Source organism: Zingiber officinale, chromosome 6A, assembly GCF_018446385.1.
Source record: "Zingiber officinale cultivar Zhangliang chromosome 6A, Zo_v1.1, whole genome shotgun sequence".
NCBI classification, from domain to species: Eukaryota; Viridiplantae; Streptophyta; class Magnoliopsida; order Zingiberales; family Zingiberaceae; genus Zingiber; species Zingiber officinale.
In genome coordinates, this window is record NC_055997.1 from 22,279,800 (window position 1) to 22,292,163 (window position 12,364).

The 12,364-nt window shown below is 39.7% G+C and overlaps 1 protein-coding gene and 1 long non-coding RNA gene across 2 annotated transcripts; one reads left to right on the forward strand and one right to left on the reverse strand.

The window, feature by feature from the left end:
* Positions 1-5,807: 5,807 nt before the first annotated feature.
* Positions 5,808-7,047, reverse strand: LOC121993788. The gene is made up of 4 exons (XR_006115413.1): positions 6,555-7,047; positions 6,357-6,465; positions 6,129-6,246; positions 5,808-5,878 (listed from the first exon to the last, which is right to left on the reverse strand). It is a non-coding gene; the product is annotated as an uncharacterized LOC121993788 (long non-coding RNA).
* A 4,469-nt stretch (positions 7,048-11,516) lies between these two features.
* Positions 11,517-12,119, forward strand: LOC121993789 (WAT1-related protein At2g40900-like). Its single transcript, XM_042548099.1, has 2 exons — positions 11,517-11,799; positions 11,886-12,119. Exons 1-2 carry the CDS (start codon positions 11,591-11,593, stop codon positions 12,043-12,045), a joined length of 369 nt encoding a protein of 122 aa, XP_042404033.1. The 5' UTR covers positions 11,517-11,590; the 3' UTR covers positions 12,046-12,119.
* The last annotated feature ends 245 nt before the right edge of the window (positions 12,120-12,364 follow it).

Sequence of the window (12,364 nt, forward strand, 5' to 3'; positions counted from 1 at the left end):
CACATGCATTTGCAGCAACGAAAGGGACGAACCCTTTCGTCTCCCAAGTGTAACGCCCAACATCTCTCACTCGTCCAAGTCAATCCATAAGGATATATGGTCACATAGACCATGTCAGTCACATAGACTACAAGGTGATCATGTCACGAAGACCAGAGCAAATTAGTCACACAGACCAAATAAGTCACATAGACTTTATGAGGATCAAGTCACGAAGACCAGAGCAAATTAGTCACAAAGACCAAATAATTCACATAGACTTTATGAGGATCAAGTCACGAAGACCAGATCAGAATATTCATTCCATATATTAGGGAAAATGGTTCGTGTGACAGCAAGCACAGTGAGCATTCAATTGCTAAGAAGATTGTCACACCTTACTTAGCTACTCCACAGAACGAATCAGAGACATATGTCCATAGAACGAATCAGGGACATAAATAACTTGTATTTACCCCAGATTAAATTATTTACATCATTATGAATATCTCTAATCCCTCATATTGACCATATGTCAAGAGCATGTTCAACATCTCCAATCAAACAAATTATTCACATTTTTATGTACCGAACTAAAAATGTAACTGGTACCAGTGAATAAATGTCACAGATGTAAATCAATATTAATCTTCCTTTTTAGCTAGAATCTATTCATTCTAATCAGTCGCTTTCCTAGTTATGCTCCATAGACTGAATCATCCATAGTTAATAGGAAACATGCTAAAGTAGCGGACATTGATCAGAACTTCAAGTAGACAGCTAAATAGTCACTTAGGGTAAAATCAAGATTAACTTATAATCTCAAAGGTCTCACATAGTAGAGAAGCAAAGATACATTCTCCTACTACCCTTCTTGTCGTCATAGCACATGTGGTATGAATCACATGCTACGATGTTATTCTCTTTACCAAAAAGAGCGCATGTTTTTCTCAAAATTTAACATCGTACAGATTTCGATCTAAACATTCCCAATGTCTAATCCTGAATTCAACATATGAATTCTAATATGGCCTCAAGCAGATTCAGTAAATGGTGAGTGCATTTACTCCAATCATTGCACAAATGATCTCATCTTGACACAAATATCATGGCGACCTTAACTTATGGGTATGTCTCAATTCACAACTACATAAGTTGTCCCATAAGCAACAGTCTTACCTATATTCGTACTTAACAAATAGAGATGATTGTCCATGTGAGTGGACCAATCTCAATGTACCAACATGCTTATCGAGACTTTTATTCGAATGTAACAAAGACATATACACTAAATAGATCATGATATTTTTCATTTATCAAAATGTCTTTACAATTAGTCACATTCTTCGAAGTCCCAAAGGCTTCACATGCCCATGAAATGACTCTTTAGTCAATGGCTTAGTAAAAGGATCAACAAATATATTTCGTGTAGGAATGTACTCAAGAATTATCTTTTTCTTGTTAACAATATCCCTTACAAAATTATACTTAATTTCTATATGCTTGCCTTTGCTGTGATATTTGGGATCCTTGGAAAAAGCTATCGCAGCTTGACTATCACAGTACACAGTACATAGTAACAGGACTCCCACTATCCTCAACAATCTTCAGATGCTTCAGGAACCTTCTTAGCCAGACAGCCTCTTGCACAGCCGCTGCACAAGCCACATACTCAGCTTCCATTGTCGACAAGGCTACACAAGCCTGCTTCTTGCTGTTCCATGAGATGGTGCCACCATTCAGCAAGAAGACATAGCCGGATGTGGATTTTCTGTCATCAAGGTCCCCTGCCCAATCTGCATTTGTGTAGCCACTCAGACTCATCTTTGATCCTTGAAAAACATATACATAATCTGTTATCCTTTTGAGGTATTTAATTATCTTCTTCATCGCTTTCCAGTGTCTCGATCTTGGGTTTAACTGGAAAACGACTAACTAAGCTAACACCATAGCTTATATTACGACGAGTACACAACATAGTGTACATCAAACTACCAATAGCACTGGCATATGATTTTTTTCTTCATTTCGGCTATTTGCTTAGGAGTCTTGGGATACATACTTATGCTCATAACAGTACCTTTCGTTATAGGCGTCTGTTCAATGTTGCAATCAGACATATTGAAGTGTTGTAGCATTTTAGTGATATAAGCTTCTTGAGACAAACCGAAAAGTCTTTTTGATCGGTCTCTAACGATCTTCACTCCTAAGATGTACTTTGCTTCTCCCATATCTATTATGTCAAATTATGATGAAAGCCAACTTTTGACTTCTATCACACACTTTATGTTACTTCCAGCTATTAGCATATCATCAACATATAATGATAAAATAACAAACTTTTCTTTTTCCTTTCTTAGGTAAACACAATGATCCTCATTGACCATTTCGAAACCATAAGATAATATTATTTCATTAAATCTTATGTTCCATTGTCTTAACGCTTGCTTTAGCCCATATATAGACTTCTGAAGTCTATATACTCTTTTCTCTTGGCCTTCAACAACATAACCTTCTGGTTGTACCATATAGATTTCTTCATCAAGATTACCATTAAGGAAAGCCATTTTTATATCCATCTGATGTAATTCCATGTCATATTGTGTTACTATATCTAGGATGACACGTATTGACACAAACTTCACAACTGGGGTGAATGTCTCTTCAAAGTCAATATCCTCCATCTGGGTATATCCTTTTGCAACTAATCGAGCTTTGTATCGATTAATCGATCCATCTTCTTTCCTCTTTACTTTGAGAATCCACTTATTCTCAATAGCCCTTCGGCCCGGAGTAAGATCGAGTAAATCCCAAACTTGATTCTTTCTCATTGACTCCATTTCTTCATCCATTGTAATTTTCCATTCTTTTCTAACTGAGCTTCTCAAAGCTTCCTCAACTATTCAAGGTTCCTCTTCATCAACTGGGAGAACCATCAATGCCTCATTCTCAATATCAAACCGTCTCCGAGGAATAATCTGACGACTACTTCTTCGAAGGTTAGACTGTTGAGAAACTGACTCATTCAGTGGCAAATTACTCCCACTCGATTGACTGATTCAGACATCTCCTGATATGTTGATAAAGGAATATTATCCTCCTCCTCTATCTCATATAGAGGAATTGTCTTATCAACTTCACCTCGTGTTGGGAACTCAGTTTCTAGAAAAGTAGTATCTCTTGACTCTATTTCAGAGATGGTTCCATCTTGTCGCTCACCAATAAAAACATAACCCTTAAAAGTCTCAGAGTACCTTATAAAGATACACTTATTACCTCTGGGTCCTAATTTTCCATATTCGTGAGTCTTAACATAAACGTCGGCAGCTGACCCCAAGGTCTCATATTACTTAAATCCGACTTTCTGCCTGTCCAACATTCATGTGGGGTAGATGGAACTGACTTTGAAGGCACTTTGTTAAGTATATAGGTCATAACTAATAATGCATCTTTCCATTAGAAGATTGACAAATTAGCCTGCATCATCATAGACCTAATCATCTCAAGAAGAGCCCTATTTCTTCTTTCAGTAACCTCATTTTGCCATGGAGTTCCAGGGATAGTTAGCTATCTAATAATCCCTTTCGTATTACACATTGTCTTGAACTGATCAAACAATTATTCACCTCCATGGTCAATACGCAAGGTTTTAACTTTACGTTCCAATTGATTCTCAACTTCGTTCAAGTAACAAATAAAGCAATCCAATGCTTCAGATTTGTGAGAAATCAAATACACATGACCAAAATGTGTGAAGTCATCAATAAATGTAATGAAATAAGAACTCCCATTTCTAGCCTTCATATTCATTGGACCACAAATATCTGAATGAATTAATTGCAATAGTGATTCAGCCCTAATAGCCTTACCAAATGATTTTCTAGTCGTCTTTCCCGCAAGACAATGCTCACATATAGTGTCACACCCCCAAAGGAGTACTTGCCAGACAAAAATCTGACAACATCTCCCCTGTACCGGTGACAATCTGAAACATCAATACATACAAAATATACATCAGCCACATACAGCTAGAATATATACACAACCACGCAGTTATAATCACAACCCACACGGATGGAATGAAACAATCACAACCACGCAGTTATATATAAAGCAGCCCACACGGCTGTACTAAAAACACAGCGGAAAAATGAAGGAAAGCCCACACAAACCAAATAAATACAATGCATGCTGGCACGACTTAAACACAAATACAACACCAAAACCATAAGATAGCCATTGCAACAACACATCAAATACAACGAATACCAAATACAAATAAAGCGTATCTGAAAACCCAAACGGTCTCTGATGTGACGTGGGTCTGCAGGCAGGATATTCCAAGTGACACACCAACCATCTACAAGCTACGAAAAAAATGCGTACATGCGGTGGTGACTATAGGTAACTCAATGGGTAATAGAAGATAGTCATGGTCCATAAACTAACGTGAAGATCACAAGTATATCTCGATGGGAATAAAGAACGATCATACTATCATAATCAATGACCTAAACATATCTGAATAACCTGACATATAAACTGTATAAACCACAACTAACATAATAATGAAACACATACCCAATCTGGAATCGACATATGGTACAACGATCAATAAACTCACCGGATCTGCAATAGACATACCGTGATACGTGCAATATAAATACGATTGCGTATACATGTAAAATAAATAACATGTATGAGGCATGATAACCATATGCAACAATCATATCTCAAACACGTGCAACATATCACAATCACATGCGACTAGTATCTACTAGGCATGCATGCAAATATATATCCCCCCAGATGCATCGCACATCATACGCAAATGTGTACGCATGCTCCATAGTCACCCCCGTCACCTCTCCTGACATCATGACCCCGGTATGACCGAGAGGCTTGGGTCCGTGATAAATTGTACTAGCCTCATGCACGTAACCACTATAAAGCGGCTGAGGCGGACGATACGTTATGGAGTTATCTAACTACATAGCTAAGGGTGACCACCACAACTCATGACTCGACCACTCACCCTCAAGATCCACTACTCCTGGTGGGGTGACGAGTAAAACACCAGAAGGCGAGTAGGCGTGACGTGACGTAGCTCCACCCTCACCACCACTCTCCACCGGTGGTGGATGGACGGTGTAAAGACCGACGATCCTCTCAACCAGGGGAGACAATATCGTCGACGATACGATGAATGATGACGATATATAAATAATCATGATACCAATCGTCATCAATGCAACCTCCAAACCACATAAGCACTCCACAACATAAATATAATCGTCATTATAAATCCACCATCCCACCAAACACGTATACAATCGCACACGATAATCAACCAAAATCTCAATAATCCCAATCGGACACACGACGTAACATAAGTACAATCAACATGTATCCTCCAATAATAAACACATCAAACACATGTATAAACTACAAACATACAATCAACACAACTCCTCCAAAAGTACATAACTAAACACGTGTGTACATACAACATGCAAATGTACGGTCAACATGATGACTCCTAAAACACATACCAAGCTACGTACAATCCACATCATATGCAAAATCAGCATGGTAAGTCCAACAACTCGACAATCCCTACAATACATACTCTACACGCGTAATCACAGCAGAGTAGAAATCAAGAATAGAGATTGTATAAGATATAACCAGGATATCTTAAAGATCAAGCATAAGTATCAAGCAGGAAGGCAACCAACAAATACGATATAAGGAAAAGCAGCCTAATCCACCACATAAAACCATGCACTAAGCTCAATAAAAATTTACATAGAGCCAAGAAAGAAATACCCGCCTTAAATCTGTCGATCGTGCTAGATAAATCAATCCCACGTCGAAACGCTCGCCTCGAAACAAAGTTCTGCGATCACATAATATATTTAGCTAATTACATAGGTAGTAAATAGCTAAATAAACTCCCAAATCTATTTAGGGAAACCCCTAATCAAAATAATTAACCTAATCCCTTAATCCAATTAGGTTTAACTAAATCCACAATCTTTCACTTCAATCCAAACAACCACAGATCACAGTCTCCAATATAATATGATATAAATCTTTATTCACCCATCTATCACATAAATGCAACCAAAACTCCATACTTAGCTTACCTCGATCTAAAATAGATTCACACCCTTTGATGAAGAAATCCAAAGTTTGCTGTGGAGAAAGATGGAGTTTCCCCAACCATCTGTAGCTGGTCCGGCACAAACATAGGAGACAAGAAACCTAAAGCATTTCGTTAAACACCTGTTAAGCACAAGAAATTCCACTGCCCTAATCAACACTACCTATTTAAATTAGGGTTTACAACCATGACTTAATCCAAACAAACTCACCCAAATTCACAGTGACCACTGGTGGAATTGCTGTTGCAACCAGGGATGGTGCTATAAGGATTGATCCAATAACTTGTTTATGCCTGAGATCCATTGCTGTGGTAGGGATCTGCGGTCCAAGAAATGCTGATCTAGTGATACACTATGGTGGTAATCGGACAAGAATAGAGCGAAGACAGGGTAAGGAGGTAACCATACCTTCCTGTGGCAAATCCTCCTCGTCAAGCCAGGGAATAACTGGGACTAGGTATTCCGGCGATCAGAGGCCCAGCTCGTGAGTGAGGAGAAGAAAGATCCAATCTAGGGTTGGTTTCCCCCTCTTGACCGAGAGCCACTTGTGATGACCTAGGCGCCGAGCAGATGCCGATCGTGCGTAAGAACCGCCAAGGAAACGACCTCTCAGCCGGCGATGGTCGATTCCGTTGAGATTAGACAACATTTGCCCTCCGATGTGCGACGAAGTCGAGATCGCAAGTGGAGCAGGCTCTCCATCAGCGATCTAGAGCAGAGACATGAGAAAGAGGAAAAGAGAGGGTGTCGGTAGATCACGCAAAGGGAAGGATGAGGGAAGGACTGCTGCTGCCGGCGGTGAGCCCGTCGCGATCGGCGTCAGGGAATCGCGAGAAAGAGGAGGAGAGGGCGCGGGTCGGGTGGAGAAGATGGCTCGTGTGAGAATGAGGTATCGTACGAGGGAATCGGGAAAAAAGCAATTAAGTACCTAGGGTTTATTTAATTAAACCCAAAGTTCACTTCTTAATCAACTCTCACTTAAATGAGTATTTTAAATAGGTTTTCTCTGTACCCCGAATCAATTCCCTCAAAACGGGTCATACGAAATCCGTTTAATTCCCGAAAAATTTCTAAAAATCCTCGAAAAATCCAATATGATTTTTCGTCCAACAATATTTATTATTTAAATTTTACAGTATCTTACATTCTCCCCCACTGACAAAAATTTGATCCCCAAATTTGCTAGTCAATTCAGGGATCCTCATCCAAGAGTAGCATCCAAGCAACAAACTCATATACTACTCACTCCAAGTATAATGAACATGTACCCAATCCTAAAGGATGACCTTATGGGTTATGAGCTCACCCTACTTTTGTGACTCTCATACTGTTACCTAACCAACAGTGGATAAATCAACTACATCTGCAATCCATAATCTACTAACAACATATCCTCCAACAACTGTATAAGGCCGCTCAAACTATCCATCAGTCCGAAGGTGAAAATATATACTAAAGCAAACTCCGAACCCAAAGTCTGCTGTAACCACAATCAAAACCATGATGAAAATTCGCAGATCTCCATCTAATATAACACTCAGAGATATACCATGAGGTCTGGTAATCTCTCTAAAGTATTATCCTACTACTCAATCCGAAAGAATTCGCCCTACAAATCGATAGCTAGGGAGCAAAGTCGTCACCCAACAATAATTACCCAAACTATCATATCCTCTCCATATCCTGGATAATCTCACAACAAAATCCGTCAAAACATGCTCCTAACTCCACTCCAAAATATGAGTCTACTGAAACAATCCTACTAATCTCTGATGTTCAGCCTTCACTTGTTGTCATGCTAGACATCAAGCTACAAAATTCGCAATGACTTTCTTCATATTGTTCCACCCATCAGAATGCTCCCAGTCTCCCTACATCAGGTGTCAACCGAATGAATCACAAATCCAGATCAATGTGCACTACAAGAAAAACCCTCATAGACATCGGTGGAACAACAACGGTTTTAAGCAAAAACCGATGTCTTTGAGTATTTTACACCGATTTTTCTAAAAACTGGTGTCTATGAGCGCAGATTTTCGCTCATAGACATCGGTTTTTTAGCTGGTGTCTATGAGCGCCTTTTTTTTGTTAATAGACACCGGTTTTAACAGCGGTTTTTAAAACCCGGTGTTAATGAACAAAAAAAAAATAATTTAATTTTTTCACCGGCCAAAATTTACAACACTTCACAAAATTCCCTCCAAACCTAAACCAATATCGTGCCCCTTCTCTCAGCCTAAACCTAAACCTCAGCCTCATCTCCCTCTCTCGCCGTCGCCGTCGCCGTCCCCTTCGTCTGCAAGTCCTGGTACCGCGCCTCCCTCGACCCTAGCTGCTGGCGCCGCCTCAACTTCCGCTCCCTCGATTTCACGCCCTGGAGCCCTTTCTCCCGCGCCTTTGCGCTCCGCTACCGCCTCCACTCCCCCCTCTCCTTCTCCGCCTTCCTCCGTTTCACCCTCCACCGATCCCGCGGCGTCGTCGACCAACTCGCCTTCCCCCTTTCCACTACCGTCTCCATCCACGACCTCGCCTATGCCTCTGTCAAGTGAGTCTACGCCTCCTTCTGGTTTCGTCGCCCTCATCGCTCACTACCTGTTCGACGAATTTGCTCATCGATTATTAGCACAGATGCCCGAGATTGAAGGCGCTGGCTTTGCCGGACAACCTGATGCTGGAGGACGACCTTCGAATCCCGGAGCTGGTGCGGCGGTGGAAGGATCTGGAGCATCTGGAGATGGAGATAGTTGGCATCTTCGCCCCGCCCATCCTCTCTTCCTCGCGCTCCTGCAATCTGTCCTTTGCTATCCCCATCTCCCTCCCCAAACCTTTGTCTTTCGCCACCTCTTCCCTCCCGCGCCTTCACTCACCTCCCTCGCGAAACCCGGGGCCTTTCCGTGCCCAAGTTAGTGTCTCCGCTGCTCAGAAGACGAAAGATAGGTTGCCAGCCAACCTCATTGTGACGGAGACCAAAGGGCCTCACTCCACTGTCTGTACCTTTCCTTTTTCTACCTTCTAAATCGTTTTTACTTCTAATTGATCTGATAGTCAAGTGGAAGTGGTAGTCTTGCTTCAAGGCTATAATTTTCTTACTTTCTACCTATCTTCTTGTATAATTTGGAAATATGTTTGTTTGTTCATCTGGCAATTGAAATGAAGAGGCAATCTTGCTTCAAGGCTATAGCTTTCTTGCTATCTCTCTTCCCCTTGCCTGAGTGCATTCAATCGATTGTTAGTCCTACAAGTTCACGAGAATCAATTTGTCCAGGAAGTATGGTTATGTCAATTCCCTGATAGCTCATCTTATTTGCAGATTAGGTTAAATGTAGAAGTTCCTCCAGCAATAAGCCAAGAATGTTACGGAGAAGTCTTAGATGAATTTTCTAAGAAGGCAAAGGTATTATTTTCAGTATGCAGTCATTTAAGGGGTCTATTTCTGTTACAGGATGAATAGGAATTCATCTGTAGGATAATTTTGTACTTAAATTATTTTCCATTTTCTGTTTTGATCATTATCACTCTATAGTAATCAGAAAAATTTGAATATGCTACCTAACTTTTACTAAGCCCTCTGGGCTCTGACATATACTAATCTATATTTCTTCTTTCTTTCTTTGGAATGTCAAGGAATTCAATATTGTTCTCCCCTTTTATCTTTTCATCCGATCCAAGTTTGTTGACAGTTATGTTTTCCAGTACCTGTTATTTACTTATTTCCACTTAAAGCATGATTGGAATTGCTTGTACTGGGGTTTAGTCATTTCTATGCTGAACTAAAGTTGAGGGAAGACCATGCTAAGTAAAAATGGCCTTTTAAATGTCACTGGAAGCTTCTTCTCTTTTTCTACCTTCTGTCTCTAGTACTAGATTCTAATTCCTTTATCTACCTTTTCTTCTTGAATACTCATTATTGAAGTAGTATGTTGTGATGCCATGCAATTCCTGATAAAAAACCTTATTCATACAGGTTCCTAGCTTTCGGCAGGGAAAGAAAGTTCCAGAAAATATTCTTCTAAACTACATTGGTAGACAAAACATTCAACAAGCTGTAGTTGAGGCAACTTTGAAAAAAACTCTTCCACATGCTATGTCTTCCGTACGTGAACATAACATTAGCTTGCCAACTTGTAGTAGAAGGCAGTCATTTATCCATCCAATATTATGACAAATTTCTGTTGAAATAACGGGTAGAGATTGTTGTCATACTTTTTTATTAATCCACTAGCATAAATCTTTTAATTGGTAGAAATTACCTTCAATGTCATTATTGTTTTAAGTGCCAATCCCTAGAAGTGGCAATGGGCATGGGCTGAGCGAGATGTGGCCAGCCCGCATTCCATGCCTAATCAGAACTATTTATGTGGCCAATATTCTCGGACGTTGCTGGGGATGTAACTATTTATGTGGATGGCCAATCGTTCCTATTGCACAAGGTATACATTCTTAAACTGGCTCTGCAGACATATCTTGATATTGTTTTTCATAACTTCCTTTTCAATTTTTGCATATTGTTGTCCAAGTTCCCTCTGGTTTCACGAAGTGGAAAAATCTGGAAAATGGTAGTTGAATCCAGGGAGCCAGACCTTTCTAGATTAGAGCTTCATGAGGAGATATGACTTGCGTGTGTGAACAATTTTTATCTTCTTTGAATTTTTATATATGACTTGCGTGTCTAGCAGGGCTGGATAGAAGATATCATGTGTGAACAATTTGAATACCACTGCTTTATATGTTAATAAATTTGAAGAAATATAACCACGGCTGGCTATACATAGTATAATCTCATCATGGTCTAAGGCCTTCATCAAAAAATGGTTCAGCATCAAAATCAAAGGTCAGGAGAGCCATGTCGACGAGATTGATAGCAAAGGTATGCCTGGTTTCTTCTTCTTGTTCAATTCCAGAAACCCTAGTCGACGAGAATAAAGTGCACTTGTTTGCCTGCTTTTCTCCCTAGTCGTCTTCATCTTGTCGACAAGATGATTTATTTGTCTGTTTGCTGGAGAAAATGATACAACAGTTAGAGGAGTCTGATGTAGCTTATTGGCACTTGTTTGCCTGCTTTTCTCTCATCTTTTTTCTATTCCTAGCTTTCAATGCATTTGTCTATCTTAGACTTGTTTGTTTGACAGAATCAATATGATTTTCTTCCTTTATAAAGAACCAAGGACAATAAAAATTGTCACAAACAATTTAGTGAGGAGATCATGGCCTCTGTGAAAGCATGTGCTCCATACTTCTATATGATTGTGTCCCAGTTCGCATATGCTGGATCCAGCATCCTCGGCAAGCTTGCATTAGGACAAGGACTAAGTGCACTTGTCTTCGTAGTGTACAGACACCTTATTGCCATGCTCATCTTGGCTCCTCTTGCTTATGTGCTCGAAAGGTTCAAGGAGCATGTCTCATTAGAATTGTTGAGAATAAGATATATGACTACAAATTGAATGTTTTTAAACTCATCTCATGGTTGTAGGAATCGAAGACCCAGCTTCTCATTTGGTGTCATGCTAAAAATATTCATTCTTGCTATGTTGGGTATAACAATTCAGCAAAATGTATACTACGTTGGACTCCATCTCATTTCTCCAACTGTTGCCAGTGCCTTGGGCAATGTCATTCCTGCTTTTACTTTCTTATTGGCAATTGTACTGAGGTTGATTCAGATATTAATTCCAAGTAATTTTACAGTGAATTTAGTTCATTCAAATATCATTCTATATTTGGTCTTTTTTTGCTCAGGATGGAAAAGCTCAACTTGAAGACTGTAAGAGGGAGGGCCAAGCTTGCAGGGGCCATCTTCTGCATCACTGGTTCCCTAATCTTCACATTTTGGAAAGGTCATTTTGTTGGGGGCCTTTGTTACTTCACCTATGATCCAACTTCATTTCGAAAGTCCTGAGAAAGGCGATGCCTGGCTTAAAGGCTCTGCTCTTATGCTATTCGGCTATTTTGCATGCAGTGTATCACTTGTTCTTCAGGTATTGTGTCAATGGTGTCCCTTGTGTTGTCACATGTATCGCTTTTGATGTAAAAAGAATGTTTGGGTATTTTATGGATATTGTTGTAAGAAGATTATTTATATAATTTGTGAATATTTGTGTATTTTATGGATATTATTGAATGAAGAATATTTGTACAATTTGTGAATATTTGTGTATTTTTTTTTGTTATTGTCGGTTTAAAAATCAAATCTGTGCTGTTAAAATATATACATATTA

What these genes read in the sequence shown, in the direction of transcription:
- LOC121993789 (XM_042548099.1), top strand. Translation starts at nt 11,591, where the DNA reads ATGTTTTTAAACTCATCTCATGGTTGTAGGAATCGAAGACCCAGCTTC. An exon ending in TTATTGGCAATTGTACTGAG is followed by an intron (nt 11,800 to 11,885) that starts GTTGATTCAGAT and finishes TTTTTTGCTCAG; the next exon opens with GATGGAAAAGCTCAACTTGA.